The following is a 19,550-nucleotide window of genomic DNA, read 5'->3' as shown; positions in this document are numbered from 1 at the left end:
AAAAGCAGACTAAAGCTTGGCATCTCTGCCTTCATTTTGTATCCATCTCGTTTATTACCTTATACACTCTGACCTGCTTAGCTCTTCACGTGGGCATGTTAATAAAGAGTGATTATCTAAAAACCAGTAGTACAAGATTTATTAGCCCTAAATTTACCTAATCTACATCATCCTTCCTTAAGACTAAGATTTTGCAGTGTTCTTTTTAAAACCCCTAGAGTGGTGCCTAGAAGTCTTTTGTCCTGTACTTTCCAGGAACAGCAAAAGCCAGTATTTCATGGGAAGTGAACTGCCTCCTCAATGAATCTCTGATTGATAAACATCCTGCCTCCAAGCCAAGTACAGTGACACATGCCTTTAATCCCAGTACTTAGGAGGCTGAGACAGGAGGATCACAGGTTCAAGGCCAGTGTCAATGACTTGGTAAGCTTCTGTTTCAAAATAAAAAATGAAAAAGGCTGGGGTCTAGCTCAGAGGTAGAATACCCCTTGGTTCAAACCTCAGTGTCTCACCTGCACAAATTCTACCTCCTGCAACCCCCCGCCCCCAGTGACAAAGACTATTCCAGAGATGGCTTGCAGAATTAGAACTGAGTCATCAGCCAGACCAGGGTTTGACCAAAACTGCTTACTTATGCATACCTCTAGCTTCTTGCCCTGATTCTTCTTCTAAAACTAAAGCTCCTGACAGCACCCCAAAGGCAGGGCTAAGATGCTGGATCTCACTTTGTCTTCCTATGGCCATGCTGATTAAAGTTCCTTGCTTTTTAACATTACCGTTTCTGTTTGGTGTTTAGGGTGGGTAGCTAGACCTTGTTTATTGAGGAACCTCTGACATAGGTTCTCCCAGTAACACATGCAGCCCTGTAGACCCAGCAGGAAAGAGTACAGAAACAGAACTAGAAATCTGGGGGTGTACCCACTCTGTAAACCTAGCCTTTTTAGGATGTGTAAATTCCAGAGGAGGTACATGAGAGCTTCAGAGCAGGCCAGGGTCAGTGCGAGACCCTGCTTACAATGGAGACCCCGTTTTCACTTTCTCCCCCCATAAGGAGCAGAAGAAGACACTGCTCTGCAGGGGTTCCTTCAGGGTTATAACTTTCTAAACCAAAGCCACCTTAGCCAAATTGGGTGGGTGATGCTCAGTACAGTCTAGACCGCTCACATTTCTTATGTGCTTGGGATTTTATTGTCTGTTGAGCCCTTCTCCAACCAAGGGGATCTATCACTTACTCAATTGATTTGAAGTAGTTTTTGCTCATAACAAAGAAAACCTTTCCATCTACTTTCCACTCCATGATGAAAATTTAATCATGGGACGATGTATAAAATTAACAAGAAAAAAAAAGTTCATACATACAACTTCACACATTGACTCTGATCTGAAACCCTAAAAAAATCACTCCTAAGTTCCTTGAATCCCAAGGGTCTTCCTGAATTTGAATCAAGGGTTTTATCTTGAAAAAATGTGAAGGAGAGCTGAGTGTGATGGTAAACACCTGTAATTCCAGCTAATGGAAAGGTTAAGGCAAGAGGATTGCTGTTCAAAGCCAGCCTTGGCCTTGACTCGAAATAAAATTAAAAAGAAGGCTAGGGATGTAGTTCAGTGGTAGAGTACTCGCCTAGCATGTGAGAGACCCTGCATTCAATCGACTGCAAACGGATGAAATACTTCCCTTCAGGATTCAGTCTGGTGATTTCTCATTCACAGGGACTGTGTTAATGGCTACTGACTACCAAGGCCTGTCCCTGGGTCTTTAGGACTTGCAACTAACAGAACAGAACAGATTAGAACAGTTCAAAACCTCATGTGTTGGCAATGAAGCTGGTTCAGAGGTGGGACATGGCTGGAGGAGGTGGGTTGTTGTGAGTCCAAAGAAACTTTCCGCTCTAAGTTGTTCTTGTCAGGTATCTTGGCCACTCAGTGAAACAAAACAAAACAAAAATGTAATACATCAACCATCCCAGTCTTCTCTTTCCACAGCCCTGCCCACACCCTGCACATGTCCTATTTCTACAACCTTCTGCCACCAAGAGGCTCTCCTGATGTTGCTGTGGTGAGTGGGAAGGAGCAGCCTTCAGGACAAGGGGCTTACCCCCCATTCTGAGCTTTCTGCAGGTCCTCTTGGAAACTAAGTGCTCACAACCTTATCCTCTAACAACAAGGACAATGAAAATAAATGGGCCTGCCCTATGAAGAGACAGGTTCCTGTTAGAGCTGTTGAACTCGCGGCCTTTTCTAGGCTGGCGAACAGCTCACACACCATAAGGAAAAGCATGGGGCTTGAGCTCAGGTCCTTGAGGCAAAAGGAGCAAGGGTATGAAACTGAAATTCCGCTTGATTTCTGTAGCCCTAAGGTGGCTCTGTGCCAGAGCAGAGGCCAGGACTTAATCAATACTATCAAAGAAAAAATAAGCCTGGCATGGTGGCGCACGCACGTAAACCCAGTAATCTAATAGGAATGTTTGAAGTTTGAGGACAGTCTCGGCAACGTAGTGAAACCATTTCAAAATAAATAAATAAATAAATAAATAAATAAATAAATAAATAGGCTGAGAATGTAGATTGGAGGTAAAATGGCCCTACGTTCAACCCCTAGCACCAATAAATAAATAAATAAATAAATAAATAAGAATGTCACAAATTGGAAGAGGTGGAAAATGGTGTACTTGTGACATTTAAATCAATAATGGGATTCTTTGCCGGGCGTGGTGGCGCACGCTTGTAATTCCTGCGCTTGGGAGGCGGCGGAGACAGGAGGATCACGCTGGTTTGGAGCCAGCCGCGCTGGCTTAAGAGACCCTGTTTCCTGTTATGTGAGATTATCATCGTTAATATTGGATAAATTGCTATAAAACTAGATGTCAACCACTAAACCAAGCACGGGAAGGAGGGATGGGGAGGGAACGGAGTGGGGATCGGGTAGGGGCTAACTGGGCGATGTGTGCATGTATGTCTACAAAAGTATTTTCTTTATACCATTATGATGTATGAATACATTGCACCAATAAAAAATAAATTAAAAAAAAGAGACCCTGTTTCCACATAAAAAAGTTAAAAAATAGGTCTGGGAGTGTAGCCCGTGGGAGTGTATCCTGGAGGTAGAAGGGCTTCCAGGAACCCCAGTACCAATCCCCCTCCAAAAAGGGGGGGATTCTTTAAAATTAAATGTAAAAGTATCTAGTAAGGCAAAACTTGTGCATACCATAACCTGTTGTCCCCTACTCCAAATAATGTATACCCTCCATTTATACAGAAGAAATGATTGTAACAAAAGGCACAAGGGAGAATGCTCACTGAAGCTTTACTCATTCCAAATAGCCATCAGCGCTAAAGTGGACAAATATACCGTGGTATATTTATATACTACAATATCACAAAGCAAAGAAACATCAAAGTGCCAAAAATTCAGATAAATATAATTGTAAAATGTAAGTATAAATGTATTTTTAAAATCTCTTATTCTCTGCCTTCTTCATAAAAGCATATTATCTTCCTTATTTGCATTCAGGCATTAATTTTGCAAACCCTTCAAAGAAAGCTTTTTCATGCTACTTTAACATATGACTGTTAAATTAGATTAATTTCTAGCACGTTCAAGAGGTAGCAAGAAAGCTGCATCACAACACCAAATATAACCCCAGAAACAGTTCTTATTTTGTTAATTCCTTAAAAAGTGAAGGAAAATTAGTGGCTTACAACAGATAGCTAAGCACTGTTCTGATGGTCCGGGAGCAGACCCAGACCACGAGGCGGGAGTGGTCTGTGGGAGGCGAGCTCCTTGGCCTGGCTCATCTTGGCTCTCCTCCTCCATGCAGTCACTTTGGTTCTTGTGCCCATACTGCGGCAGAAATGTATGTCCCCGAGAGAGCCATCTCCAGCAAACCTCCCTGTGCGCCTTGCACTGGCTGAAGCCACAGCAAGAGCCTCTCGTCATCGGAGAATGAGCAGGAACTGCGCAGTATGGAGAGTCACACAGAGAGGACAGGGGAAAGCCCTGCACAGCAGCTGCCCCGCTCCGCTCTGTACAGAGGGGAATGCACACCTTTGTCCCAGGACTCTGAGGTCACATGAAGGAACTGCCTAGAAAAAGCTATAAATATGGAACTGAACCCTGGAGATCCGGGCTCTGCTGAAACCAAGGTGTGTTGCCTTCTCCCCACAGGGAGCTCTCACCTGCATCTCACACAACCTGGTTCCCCAAAGAGAGGTCTGTGTGCTCTTTCTTTGGGACAAGGACAGGTGGCAGACAGCAGGTTCACTTCCACAGATACCTGTGTGCCCCTGCCCCCCAGCACACTAACGGCCTGGCCACATGCCTCGTCCTGGGGGCCCAGGAACAGCTCTACATCCCTTTTCATTAGGCAAGGAAGGAAACTCCTGACTTCTCAACTCCTCCTGCTGCGTCTGTTTAATAGCTGCTTCTTCACAAAGGCAGGCAGTGTGCAGGCTGGCCAGGAGAAAGGAAGCAGTGGGCAGAACACAGCCTGCTCCTCGGAGCAGCCTGCTTCTCCAGGACACAGGCGTACAAACACGGCAAAGACCAGCTGTGTTGAGAACCGACAGGAGTCATCGCCAGCTAGGAAAAGTCAGCGTACGTCTACCACATAGGTGCAAAGGGGTCGCAGGGTGGGAGAGGGACAGAAACAGCTCTGAGGGTTTCTTCCAGGACCCCAACAGCTGCTCAGTGTTACAGTACTGGATATGACCTCCATCCAGATGACTCGACAAGTCTTTCTCTTATGGTAAAGTCTGAAATTCATAGCTCTAGAAAATAAAGCCTACCACTCTGCAGGCAGGTAAGACTATCTCAGCAAAGCCACCCCCACTGTCCCACTGCCTCGGCACCCCAGGAGCAGACTTACAAAGGAACAGAGCATACTTACAGGTTTTGGCCTTCTCGTATTTGGGGGGAAAGGGTGCTGGGGATTAAATTCAGGAGCATTTTACTTCCAAGGTAGACCCCTAGCCCTCCCCCTCTTTTTGGAAACAAGGTCTTATGAAGTCGCTTAGGGTCTTGTTAAATTCCAGGATTGTCCTCAAACCTGTAATCCTCCTGTCTAAGCCTCTCAAGTTATTGGCATAACAGGCATACTTCCCCATAGCCGGTTCACAGAATACTTCTTAATGACCAACCTGTCCTCCAACCATAAGTCAGCACCACGGGACCAGTCCATTCTGGGGCAACCAACATGCCAATTACCAGGTAATATTATCAGGCCAATGATGGCAGACTTTTTTCTGAATAAGCATTTTTACAAGTTTAAAAAGAAACTCAAAGGACTTATGTTTAGAGCTAACCTTCTCACAATCATAAAAAAAAAAAAAAGTTATCACATCAGGAATTCTTAACCTGGGGGCATAAAGGAGCTTTAGCTAGTGAGTGAGGAATCCTGATGAACCACCCTGGAGGATACATGTGAATTTTCCTATAGAGCAGGAGCTTTCAGCAGAGTTTCACGCACACACACACACACAAACACACACACAACCTGCTTTCATACATGAAAAGAGCCAACGACAATAAAATTAGAGAAATAGAAAGGGCGTATGGCAGGGAGGCAGCAGGAAGGTGCTGGCGAGGGAGGCTCAAGTGCCCAGAGGGCAAGGGCCCTGACATGTCTCCTCACCTGCAGCTCCTTTCATGCTTTCCTGGCAGCCAGGGACAAGATGGCCCCTAACTCTACCTCTGCTTACACGCATCACTTACACGCAGCACTCTACCTCCTAAAAGTGCTCACTTAGCCCTCTTGTGACACTCTTGGTCCAGGCTCTCACTGATTTATTTCAAAATAGCTTCAGGAATGTCTTAAGTAAATTCATTTAATCCCTTTTGATACTGCACAACACTTTGATGTCACACTGTGCATCAACACCATGTGACTTGGGAATAAAAGTCTATTTCATCATTTTACTTTTCTACTCACTGAACAGGCTGAGAAACCAAGTAAAAGTACTTTCATCTTCTTTTCTGGTACTTGAGATTGAAAATAGGGGCATTCTACCTCTGAGCCACACTTCCAGCCCTTTTGATTTTTCATTTCCTTTTCTTTTTTTTCATAGTTTTTTATTGGTGCATTGTATTTATACATCATATTGGGGTAAGAAGACTTGGGGCTGGCGGGGTTATGTGTGCAATTAAGTGATTTTTCATTTTCAAACAAGGTCTTGTTAAATTGTTGAGAGTCATGTTAATTTGCCAAGGCTGGCTTCAAACCTTTGATCCTTCCCATCTCAGCCTCCCAAGTACTGGGATTATAGGTGTGCACCACCATGCCCAGCTCAAGTGGAAGTCCTAATGCTAGACTTCCTTGGGCCTCTATCATGTGGCCTTAGTTTATGTCTTCATGTGATTTCTATGTTCCTCCGTCTAGTCCAGTTAGGTCCATTCTCTCTATATGCAGGTTCCCAATTATATGCATCCAGCTGAGCTTTGCTCCTCCTTGCTTCTAAGTCTTCCAGGTACATACTACAGAATGAAAAGAGTTATTATGCATCCACAGAACAACCCTACCACAATCATAAAATAGCTATCACATTCGAAATTCTGAAGCCAGGGTCCCAGATGAAGAATGGTTAGTATACAGAGAGTGTCTATGAATTCCTTTGAAATGGCAGTAAGTTTAAATCTGTGGATGTATATGCCCACGAGCACTCGGATCAGTATACAAATGTAAACTGCAACACACAACTTTCACATGGCTTCATGTTACTCATTTCTACAGCTAGACTGCAGGCCCTTTTGAGGGTTGGGATTCTGTCCCTAATATTTGTATGGTACTTAACAGAACTCTGTCCACATAACCATATAAACACAGGGCCATCTATTTCAATTAAAATATGCCTGCGAAAGCTGAACAAATAAATGCCTGGTGACTGACTAATTCAGATTGTTAGAAATCTTTTAAGTTGGAGACATGGTGAATTCCAAAGAGACTGTAGGGAGTAAGGTTGGCTGGCTCGCTTACACATGCAGAGGAGGTAAAAAACAGCCTCTGAGCTGAAAGAGAGGCAGAGGAGCACTGCTAACCCAAGCACCACCGCCCCAGAGTCTCCTGGAGCCGGAGATGTGTAAGAGTCTGAGTGGCAGTGAGTGGGTGCAGAGTTCTGACCACCATAAACAAAACAGAGCTAAGCAGTAGGACAGTAAGGAACTCCTACCCGACAACAAAGGATAAATGACTCAGAAGGGAAAAGAATTCCAACTGAAAAGGTTAAAAAGCAGAACAATGAGTGAATAACTTGTTTGGTTCCCAAGCGCTTCTCACTGTGTTTCAAGGCGCACTGATGAGTATGGTTTTCAGTAAGAAACAAACTCAGCTACCACTAATATACGGCAGCGATAAACAATTCCTTTGGCCTTTCTACTGATTCCAGGGCAGCTGGAAGAAGCAACAGGGTCCTGTCACTCAGCAAATAAGACACAGAGCAGGCGCAGGTGCAGGATGGTAGGTGGGAAAGCTAAGATTATGCAGCTGCCTTTTCAACAAAAATGAGAATCACTGATAAGAAAGGCAGGAAAGATGGAGAACACACAGACTGGAAATGAGGAAATTGAGTCCTATAGTCAAGGGAGATGGGCAGACTAATGAGTCAGTAGTTATTATGAGGCAGTGAAGCAAATAACAAAGACCGCCAGGTCATCCTCTCATCTAAAACCAATATAAGGAAGAAATGAAGACACATGCTATTGTGCTAGGTATGACAACAGGCCTGCAGTGGCAGGAAAAGGGGCGAGGAGACATTGTGAGCTCGTGGCAAAGAATAACCCATCCATGACAGAGATGATGGGAACATAGCTGCAACAGATAAGCAGATGCTACTGGTCCCAGACTGGGATCAAAGGAATAGGTAAGAAAAGTCATTAGCAATATGAAGGCCTCAGAAAGACGAGATTATGTAAAACTACCTCCGTGACATTGGTTATACTTTTTGCTATCCTGATCATAAAGTCTATCAAAAAAAAAAGAGGAAACAATGATTCATCATCCTCTTGCAAGAAAAATGCTCCCCTAATATTTTCTGGGGGCTTTTACATACCCACCCACTTGTGTTTTAAAAAATGGTAGAGCTGTGGGAAAAAGTTCTGAAGGCTCATTTTTTTCCCTGCCAGAAACAACAACTAAATGAACACATCCTGGTATCATTAATTTCTGAACATCAGTTTTAATAGCTGCACAGTCAATCACATGGATGAACGTTTCATAATATGCCCTAACAAAAATCTTTTAAATAAGACAACGGTCACCTTAGAATTACTTCCTTGGCAGCTCTGTTTGTATGAATTTATACTATGTTATAGGACAAGAAAACAGCATTTGCTTTGCATCTCCTTTTCCTGAAGCAAGTCTTGTCTCGTGGAACATGTGTCCCATTCATGGTCCCTAAATATGGAAAACCCTTGAACATGGATGTCCCTTCTGTATGCATCCCAGCTACTTACACATGCGTTGCCTTTGAAATTATATTTGCATATTATTTGCTTGTTCACCCAAATCACCATTATATCATGCATTTTGTTTTTATCCCTAATATACTTAACACTTATCACTGTAACATGAACAAGTTAGAGTAAACTTTAGTGTGTCTTTTGACAAAGTGATAAGCAATGGTTTTTTGACATATGATTTGGAAAATGGCTTTCAAATTGTGAGCTACATTGTCTTAGATCTACTGAAAACCACTCTTTGCCGCCCACTCAAGATTTGGCTCTCTGAACTTGATGCGAAAGGAACAGAAAGTAATCCTTCTCAACCTCTGGTCTGAGGTAGGATGGGGAAGTCAGAGGCAGCTTAAGATAAAACAGAAATGCAAAAGGGAGAAATTGAGATGCAAAGAGTCCTGCAAGTGAAAGGAAGCTCTGAAGTGGATTTCCCTTCCCAAGCAGCTATCAAACTCTGTGCATTCACGTATCAGTGATTCATTATTTGAATTATCATTCTACTAAGAGATTTCCAAGGATTATAACAAAAGTAGGATAGGAATATGCCTAATAGAGATTCCGCTCTCAGATCCAGTCAGCCACCTGACAATGCAGAGGAATCAAATTATATTCAAGACAATCCCACATAAAATTAGCCAAGAGCTGAAGGAGGCTACTCAGAGAAATGGAACTGAGACGCCATCAACGCAAAAGTATGAGGAAGCAGAGACAGGAAAAAAAGAGGGAAGAGCTGAGTGTACGATAGAAGGCTTACTCAGTCCATACCTTGTTCTCTATGACTTATAGCCATGATTCTAATTACAATTATAATACAAATTAAATGATTCATCTGCCAGAAATTGATACACCATTTTATTCATCCATTTGGCTTGTTCTCCAGTGGTCAGAAATTACTTAAAACAGTAGTCCTCAAATTTCAGTGTGCATCGCAATTACCTGAAGAATGTGTTAAAGAGAGATGCGGGCAGAGGGACACAAAAATTCACATTTTTAACAAGTTACCAAGGTGCCAGTGATTTGTTATCTGAGAACCAAATTGAACTGAATTGTATGGCATTCAAGAAAGTCAAGGGTCAAGTGTTACTATTTGACTTCTATGATTTATTTTGGATTGAAATTATACCCTAAATATGAGAAACTTCAAATGTGCCAGGTACTTCGGGTTTGTGTGAGAGGAGCAAGAGCCTCTCTGCCAAGAGGCCAGTGAAATGGGAGAGAATGGACAGGCCCTGGCATGAGGCGAGGCAGCCAGGTGAGCAGGGGAGAAAGTAATTCTTGACTCCGCTCTCTATGATGCTTGGGCTAAAAATCCAACGGTACCCTGGTGTTACAGGGATTTGCGATTAAACAGCGAAGGAAAGAGAAAAACCTCAAGTAAAAGCTGTTTTTAACACTATTCAGTAGGTTCTAGTTTTATTCAAAGAGAAATGAATAGGAATGTGCTTTCAGCTGAGTATCCTGGGAGGGGGATAATGGCTGCAACCAAAGCATCTAGAAAGGTTAGTCTAGAACAGTCTCTCTGAAGGAATATAACCAGCCCAGACTAATGACTACAGAGAAGATCAGGCAAGGAGGATTTCTTTCCACCAGCATTTGTCCAGGCCTTGCAGAATTTTCCAAGCTTGGTACACAAGGCAGCCAATAAAGCTAGTGGCTCCTACTGTTACCCCAGGCCCCACAGTCACCAAGTAGACCCTCATAGCTTGCCTCTTGTCAGGAGGGAGTGTGTATGTGAGGGGGGTGGATGGAGAGGGAGGGGACAAAGGGAGTGAACAGAGCCTCTTAATACCCTGAAGGAGAAAACTCTTTGGAAAGGGAGGCATTATACAGCTCTCCAGAAGTGGCCATTTGTGCTGCCTTAAATGCAGATTGATTACTGCTATTTGGATGTTGAGTGCATCATCTTTTCTGAAGAAAAGGGAAAAAGCTAAATTTCCCCACATTCAGCTGTGTCGTCAAATCACTTCCCCACACCAGCTCTTTTAATGCATTTTCCTGTTATCACATCCACTGGCAATAGCTGATCCACCCTGCTCCCCCAACAGTGAGCCCCTCCCCCGCTCCAACACGTGCTGAATCCAATTAGCAACCTCATGACTGCGACACCAAATTGCAAGCCAAGTCATACTGGGACCATGCATCTCCAGGGGCTAACAACGGGGCCAGGAGGGGGTTAACGGCCCCTCTCTGTGCGGTTCCCCACCTGCCCTGGTGTGAGATAATGCAGCCAGGTGAGGAGGGCAGAATGTAATTCACCTGACTCCTGCTTTCTATGATGCTTGAGCTAAAAATCCAACAGTACCCTGGTGTTAGAGGAATCTGTGATTAAACAGTGAAGGAAAGAGGGAAAACTTCAAGTAAAAGCTGTTTTTTTTTAAAACACTATTCAGTAGGTTCTAGTTTGATTCAAAGAGAAGTTTCACTTGTTGAGGTCATTAGATTCAAAGTGAGAAATCTTGGTTTATTTAAAGCTGTACCATTAAACTATTGAGAAGATAAGAACAGAGGCTGAACCGAAAAGATGAATTTCAGGGAGATGCTCTCACGGGAGAATTTAATAGAAATGAAAGATGGAATAAAAAAGATGTAAGGCTAGCAGTATTAGTAATAAAGAGGGCAAAAAAAGGAAGGGCTAAGAAAACAGGCGAGAAAAGAGAAGAAATAGAAAAATAGCAATATCCAAAGGTACTATTAGAATTATTTAATGTCTGTCCCTCTGAGATTGCATGCTTTGTAAAGGTCTGAATCTATTACCTTTTTTGTTCGCCGCTATTATCCCCAATGCCTGGAACCTAGGATACACTCAAGAAAATGAGGATAAAAAGAAATGAATGCAAAACTATCACATGCAAGATAAACCTGTTTTGAACAACTGCTCCTGACAGAGGAATAGGTGCGCTTTCTTGGGGAGTGGATTAACCCATGTAAGCTATACCCTGTGACAGAATTTACCAGTTTGAAATTTTCAAAAAACACAAGCATTTGTGGGGAACACACACTCAAATTCCAAATCAATTTTCTCAACAGATTGGTATAAGAAATAAAACTGGCTTCTTTGCAGTAGACATTTAATGAATCAGAACTATGCCCAAATCAGTATACTAACCTTTTCCACTCAGAGTCCTGAAGGGTTTTTTTTTGGTTTTGTTTTCTTTTGGTCTCTTGCAGTGCTGGGAACTAAACCCAGGGCCTTGTGCAAGCCAGGCCAGCCCTCTACTAGTGAGCTGTATCCACAACCCTGACGTTGTGTATTTTGGCTCAGTCACAGGCGTGCTGCTGAGTACTGCTTCACATTTCTGTTCACAGCCAGTAAGTGAATGCTAGTATAAATGAAGATACAAAGAACCATCAAGAGCTCTCTTTTAAGATACAAGCCATGTTTTCCCCCACTTTATTGAAATCTTCTGGGGAAACTTCCCTATATGTTAGAAACACAGCAGAACTGCTTTGGCTATGTCAGGAGTAGAGGTCCAAGAGTACTTCCTTTCCAGTGGTATCGAACACAGTTGAGGAGAACTGCAAATACATTTCTAAGTGATTGCTATAAATGCATGGAAATTGGTTAGTTCCCTACAGCCCCAGTAACCACATCACCAGGAGAGATACTCAATGAAAGCCGTGTCCCTCTTAACAATGGCTACTGATACTGGCTTAGTAAAGAGTTACCAACAAGTGGATAGCCTTTTGATCAAATTCTAAGATGGAAATACCAGCAGTTTTCCTAAAGGTTCATGCATAGAGAGCCCTATAATAGCAAGATACTGTCCATCACAGAAAAACAGCAAGAACTGATGCTTGTGGGGTTTGGAGACTGGGCATGCATAAACCAGCAAGGCAGGGACACTCATTTTGTTGTTGTTTTTAAAAGAGTTTGCTCAGTCAGAAAAATGAGTTCTTAAGGGGACTGGGAAGAGAGGGGCCAAGACAAAGCTAAGAAGTGGGCAGGTCTGTGTTTGCCTCTCAGGGACAGGACAGCACCACTGCTCTTTGAATTTGCAGTGCGCCAGGCAAGAAAGAGAATACACATGAAAAGATAAGCAGGAACCTGCCCTTTTCTCTTTCCTGAGATAACCCTAACCTCATTAGGTATGTCCAGAATGAATCTATAATTCACTTAAATCTGCTTAGATGCTAGATAGTTCAATACAATTGCTTCCCCCACAGTCAAGCTGGGGCAGCCATTTCTTTTCTGAATATATGTATAGCATCTTGAAATCACAAAATCTTAGAATTAAAAAGTACCTTTAAAGAAATAAGGCCCCAGTGTCCGAACTAACACAAATTCTCTGTTTGCCTACAATGAGCCACATAGTCTAAGTTTCTAAAAAGTCTTAAAATACTAGTTTTCCCCCCTCCCTTTAGGGGGATACTGAGAACTGAACCCAGAGGTATTCTACCTCCAAGCTACATCTCCAGCCTGATCTATCTTTCTTTCTTTCTTTTGCGGTACTGGGGATTGAACCCAGGGGCACTCTACCTCTCCCAGCCCTATTTTTTATTCTTTATTTTAAAACAGGGTCTCACTGTGTTGCGGGAGTCTCACTAAGCAGCTAAGGCTGGCTGAGAACCTGTGATCCTCCTGTCCCAGCCTTCCAAGTACTGGGGTTATGAGCATGCACCACCACACCCACCTTTCTTATTTGGAAACAGGAAGGATCTCAACAGATTGCTGAGGCTGTTTGAGCCCACAATCCTCTTTTCTCAGCCTCCCAAGTACTGGGATTATAGGCATGCACCTCCATGCCTGGCTCTCCAGTTTTAAATAAAATGATAGGAAAATGAAGAGATGCTATTTCCCCGGGTGTGCACACCTGAAGAAAAGAAGTGTACAGCCAGGCTCTGATCTGACTCTAATCATCACCAACCTGCCTTCAGTGTCCACCACATTATTTAGTAAAAGCCCACGTGGAATACACATGGCGTTTAGATGAGATTCACATTCCAGCCTCTCTAAAATCAAACTGAATGTGTTACAACAAATACATGGGATAGAATCTATGAAATATTTTCACAGCACTTTAGAAAAAAAGGGGTCCCAATAATGACTCACTAACTTGGAAATACCTTTTAAGGATTGATATTCCCCAGAATAGTCAGAAGCTCTGCCCAACGTTTAGAACACTCATCTGGACTAGGTACATGGCAGGCCAGAATTGGAAATATTGGAAAGTAAATCCAGGAATTAAACACTGAAATCACACAGAAAAGAAATGAATGGGCCGGGCATGGTGGTGCACGCTTGTAATCCCAGCATTCAGGAGGCTGAGACCAGAGGATCGTGGTTTGCCGACAGCCTCAGCTACTTAGTGAGGCCCACTGCAATTCAGTGAGACCTGGTTTCAAAACAAAGAATAAAAAAATATAGGGCAGGGGGTGTAGCTCGGAGGTTGAATGCCCCTGGGTTCTATCTCCAGACCCGCAAAAGTAAATAAATAAATAAATAAATATGAAATGACGTGTGACAGTCCCTAAGGAGTGCACAGGATGCCTCTCAAGTGGGTGACTAGGTTCAGAAGCATCACAGAGAACGGTGGGTCAGCTGCACCCAAGCGCTTTTTGTAAAAATTAGGAGGATAAGATACTGGACTTCTCAGATCCCTGGGGCAAAATCAAGGGCTTTTTCATGGAGCCCAGGAGAAACACGAGTTACACAAGAAATTCCAAAAGCTTATCTTGCTGGGACAGAAGGAAATGAAGGAGGAGGCAGCTGATGACAGACAATTGAGCTAGAAAGGAAGGCTGCCTTTGGGGAATCAGAGGCGTATTTATCCTTTAAACAAAACACTGGCTTCCTTCCATGGGCCAGGTATTTGAGACAAAATGAGGGTTTCCCATCAAGACAGGAATCTGAATGAGCCACTCGAAGGGTCTGCAAACTGAGGAGCTGCTGAGGTGCCAGAGCTTGATTCTAGCTGGCAGGTGGGTATGTTTGAAAGCAATTGGCAAATTGCACATTGGTATTTTCTTCATCCCTCTCTGTCTCACCTGATCTCCCAATGAGCACCAAGTGTGCCACTCTGATGTTCTGAGAAAGGCTGGCAGATCACGCCCCCATGTTAGAAGTAGCGGCTACAGAGCCCTGAGGAAGCTCATCAGCTCCTAGGTGGGCAGCGCGCTGACCCGAGAAGTCAGAAAAGTTAACAGGCTGCCCTTTCCCCAAAGCTTACTATGTTTCTCTGAAAGGATTAATGGCCAGGCAGTAACTGGGAATCAAAGTCAATGGGTGAGTGTCCGGCACCATTGCAGATACCACTAGTGATAACCAGAGAGGAAAAGAGGTAATCAAGGTCAGGGCCAAAGAAATCTGTTGGAGCCAACGCCCCTGGGGGGAGGGACTCAGGAAGATGATGCTACTTTCACCCACCTGAAGAGTTTCACAAGGACTGACATGAACTCAGCAGATGTTATTAATTTGGCCTTTGCCCATGCATTAGATACAGTAGTGCAAGAAATTTTACTTGGAAAACTAATTCAAATTGGCTTGGTTCAGTACTCAATCACTGAAGATTAAAAAGTGGCTGGAGGATGATAAACAAAAGGCCCTTAAGTGACAGTCCATGCACTGCAAGGCTTGGGGTCAACACCAAAGCCTTTCTTATTGAGGAGTTCTATTCATGGCCCAGAAAAGGAGTAAACAGCTCGCTAATGAGATCTGCAGAGGACACTAAGCTGGGAGATAGAGACACTGCATCGACTGGGGCATAAGCACAAAGCAGAGTTCATCTGGAAAAAATATAGCTAATCTATCTAGGGGAAACAACCCTAAACTCAGATAATAGTCAATAGACAGGCAGGATGAGGAGCCATAGAAGCATGTAAAAAGAGCTCTGACAGGCCATAATGTGGAAGAATAAAGCAAGCTAAGGGGACGTGGGGAGGTGCCACGGGGGAACGGAGTGCTTCGAACCAAAGGCAATCTAAAATAAAGCAGAGTGTCAGAAGATAGGTGGTCTGGAAAAGAGGCCAACTTTATCGTTTGAAAAAAAAGTACATTCTACTCTGAAAATAATTTTTAATGGCTACAAAGCCCCACTCCCACCCAGCGGGTGTTCTGGCCTTTCTTGGCGCTCCTTTCACCTTGCTGGAACTTAGCATCTGAAAGATGGCATTGGGCCACCATCCTAAGGGCTCTCGGACAATTATGTTCCAGAGCAAAACCCACTCCCAGTTCACATTGGCTATTTCTCCTAATTCTTTATGAGACCTGTACTGCCTTCAGGCAATGCCTCTTGGCTTGGGGAAGTGGTTAATTTCTCTCCATTTACTCAACCTGCAACAGCACAATGACCCCGAAGCCAATTTTTCTACCATCAGTCTGAAAGCAATGGCTCAACAAAATTATCTCTAGGCAGCTCCCTGCCTTAGCAAGCAAGCATCTTGTTACATTAGTTCAGCACAAAAACCAGCACTAAAGAGGTTGTTTTCTTCTTAAAATCTCAATCTTAAAAAAAACTCTATATATGTATACTCATTAAACAACACTCGCAACAATACTCACACCAGGGCTATTTCTAACAGCATAATAAGAGAACGTACTCTGGCTCCGCTTTCTAGGGCAGCTCTGCAAATTATTTCTATGCTTACCTGTCAGAATTAAACATTCACTAGTAGCACAGTGAGCAGCACTGAAGATGACTGTGCAGCCCATCATACGGCCTGGTGCTCCTGCTACTCTGGGAACCTCTGGCCTGTTCTCAAGTTACCATCACCCACCCTCACGCGAGGCTGAACATGTCGACCCTGTGAATACCACCCTACAATTTAGTCACTGTCTATTTCCTAGATGATTCTTTGCACCCACCTGTATAAGTGATAATATAAGAAAAGAAAGGAAGTAAGCTGGGCATGGTGGCTTGTAATCCCAGTACTTGGGAGGCTGAGAGAGGAGGAACAGGGTTCAAAACCAGCCTCAGCTACTTAGTGAGGCGCTTTGCAACTTAGTGAGACCCTGTTTCAAAATAAAGAATAAAAATAGAGCTGGAGGTATAGCTGTAGCTCAGAAGTAGAATGGCCCTGGATTCCATCCCAGCATGACCAAAAAAGCCAGGTAAGGTGGTGCATACTTGTAATCCCACTACTTGGGAGGCTGAGCGACAGGAGGATCACAAGCTGTCAGCTGGTATAAGCTAATTAGTGAAGCCCTCCACAACTTAATGAGACCCTGTTTCAAAATATAGAAAAAATAATAGGGCTGGGGGTATAGCTCAGAGGTAGAATGGGTTCCATCCCCAGACAGAAAGAAAGAAAGAAAGAAGAAAGAAAAAAAGAAAGGAGATTATGAGAAAACAGCAATTACGGATCTATTATCAAATTATTTAATGGCCATTAACGAGCCTTAAACAATCAAAAGTATAGGTATTTTCTCTGAACAATCTGTCCTTAGAAATCTGGTTTTAGACATGGCTTATTGGGAAAAGCCAGCAGAGAAGACTCCAAAAGCCACAACAGCCTGACAGCCTGGCTCCTCAGCTGACATTCTGTGTGACATCCTATAGATGCTCTATCCATCAGGATGTGACACAGTGTTAGAGGTAAATGTCACATATCAGGGCAATGTTCTGGGCCAAAGAGCAAGAGAAGTGATCTCAATGACAAATTCTGCAGCGGAGATTAGATAACATGTGCCTGAACTCATCCCTCCTCTAACTGTAGCGCATCACCTGACAATGACCAAACTTCTAGAACGAAATGGGTCCTAAAGGCCATGGAAAAACTGCTGAGTGAGGCAAGCCCATGCAATCACTTTGAAATAATGGATATATTTTGGTTGTGTTCAAGCCACCTGCTGAGCTATCCAAGTCAGCTCAACAAAAAGTAGTTCAGTCCTTGCTATTTTCCAGGGAGCCTGAGTATTAACTACCAGTATCCACCCAATCACGAAAGTCTGCCTGAGTAAGAGACTTGAAGAATGTCAATGGCAAGAAGCACTGCTGAGCATTACGATGTCCTTGGGGCCACCAGTCACAGGGATGAAGGACGGAAGTAAAATGTCACAGGGCTTCTCAAATGCTCTCCTGCCAGCTGTCACAAGTGTTTGAAACCAAAGCTCATTTCCCAATAAATGTTCTCATTTCCTCTGTACATGACAAAAGGTCCAGAGGTGGTAAGTGGGAGGGGCCGAGAGGAGAGGCCTCCAAGGTAACGGTGCCATACTGCAAGCAAGGCTTCCCCGTGAGTCCCAGGAAAGGGGACAGCAATTACCGACACGGTGTTCTCACCCATAATATCAACCCAGGGAGGTCATGTCTAATGTATTTTGCAGATTTGGAAAAATAAAGGTGTAAGTGTGCTTAATTGAGGTTAGATAGCAAGTAAAAGTGTGCTCTGCTTGTTTGCATGAGGGAAAAACTGAAGAAAAAAGAAGAAGAAGAAGAAGAAGAAGAAGAAGAAGAAGAAGAAGAAGAAGAAGAAGGAAGAAGGAAGAAAGAAGGAAGCAGTAGCAGCAGCAGCAGCAGCAGCAGCGCTCTATCAGCAGATCACTTTCCAACCCATACCGCTCAGGTATAGGTGCAGCAGTGAGTCATAACAAAGTGAAGCTGCGGGTCCCGGTGGGCTGGTCATTTTTTGACTCACCTGGCCTCTGCAGCAAGCAGCTCGTCATAGTGCGAGGACCGCTGGTCATCGTCCTGCCGGTATCTGATCACGGTGGCTAGGCCTTTGCTGACAAGAGCCTCAGCGATGTTTCTGCAACAGAAAAGGTAGGTCAGTGAGCACTAGAGGTACATATGGGGCTCAGTCAACAGAAATAATAACAGTTAGCACCTGGAGGTCTTAACACATTCTGGCAGAGGGAGGCAGAGGCCAAGGATTTCAAGACCAGTGAGTTGCTAAGCTGGAAAGCCAAATAAAAGGTTGAATAAAAAAGTTCCCTCACTCAGCATTTTTCTGGATGGTACAGTCAGATGCTATATCAATCCATACATAAAAACTAGCAGAAAATATCTGTAAAAAGCCTACATTAGGCCAGGCTATTTACAGAATGTTATAAACAAACCACTACCCTCAAGAAAAGTCTGCTTTAAAGTATCAGGCACACAGATAAAACACGAACACATAAAAGCATGACCTAAATTCCTCAAAATCTCCTTCCCGGCCTATACTCTAAACTAGAAAATGTCTTGTTTCGCTTTGGCAATGTCAGAAACGTTGCCTTAACATAACAGTCCAAGGGCTTTTCTTCTCATCAAATCTCCTGAGTGGGACCTCCCACCCAGGGTGGGCTTGGAGGAGAGCCAGGCATGAGCTAGCAAAGACGGAAGGCAGGAGGGAGGTGCTGTGGGGAGAAGAAATCAGGTGGATCAAGGAATGGAAAAGACGAAACCCGAGAGGACCAGCTTGGGAACAAAATACTCCAAGGAGATGACGGGAGCTCAGGCTGGAACCTGACTTGGGGCAGTTCTCATACGCACCGAGACTTCTTTAGCAGAAGAGGAGAGCTGCTCCCATGAAGGAAAGAGAGTGGCCTGCAACGACCAGGCAGAGGAGAGTGCATGGGATGTGGTACTAAGCCAACCAATGAGGCATATTTGCATGCTTCCTCCCAACTGGGAAAGGGAACTTTGATATGAACATCCAACTGCAAGAATAAATATTCAAAAAAGTAACTAGAGCAAATGTTGGAAAGCAAGAGACATGATATTATTGAGGGAGAGTGGTTGTGTCTTTCTTTGTGTCTGTCATAATTGCACCAAAGGCCCCACTCACGCCATCTGGTTCACTGCCCTTTAGGGAGAGGGGACAGTAAGCAATAGGCTCCTGTGCCATATGCTGTGATTTAGTGTTGTCTGCAACTGTCATTAACTCTTCACACACTCGCAGTCCTTAGAAAGCAATGCTCCAGGGATGCAGGGAACAGGGCTAACCAGTCTCTGCACATGCAGAAACCACCTAAGGGTCCCATCACCCAAACTCAGGGGAACAGACTTTGTTACAAGACAAAAAACGTGCTGGTGAAGAAAGGAGGAGAAGATGCTGTGGCTGGTTCTCTTCTTATTATATGCCCCTCTGCTGCCTGTTTATCTACTGCCAGCATGATATTAATATCTCCAAACCGCCACGGAATTAGCACTTCTCAAAACTCCACTCCCACAAAGAGGCTGCTTTGCTG

The 19,550-nt window shown here is 43.8% G+C and overlaps 1 protein-coding gene across 1 annotated transcript in view; it reads right to left on the bottom strand.

Annotated features, from left to right (window-relative positions):
• Positions 1-19,550, bottom strand: part of SND1 (staphylococcal nuclease and tudor domain containing 1) — a gene marked incomplete at its 3' end in the record, with an annotated part of 461,155 nt that overhangs the window by 180,672 nt on the left and 260,933 nt on the right. The window contains exon 13 of the mRNA XM_080701065.1: positions 18,017-18,127. Within this exon, the coding sequence (XP_080557191.1) occupies positions 18,017-18,127 (111 nt within the window). The remainder of the gene's footprint in view (positions 1-18,016; positions 18,128-19,550) is intronic.

This window comes from Muscardinus avellanarius (assembly GCF_963383645.1).
Source record: "Muscardinus avellanarius genome assembly, chromosome: 9".
NCBI classification, from domain to species: Eukaryota; Metazoa; Chordata; class Mammalia; order Rodentia; family Gliridae; genus Muscardinus; species Muscardinus avellanarius.
This window is presented reverse-complemented; position numbering and strand designations above follow the sequence as displayed.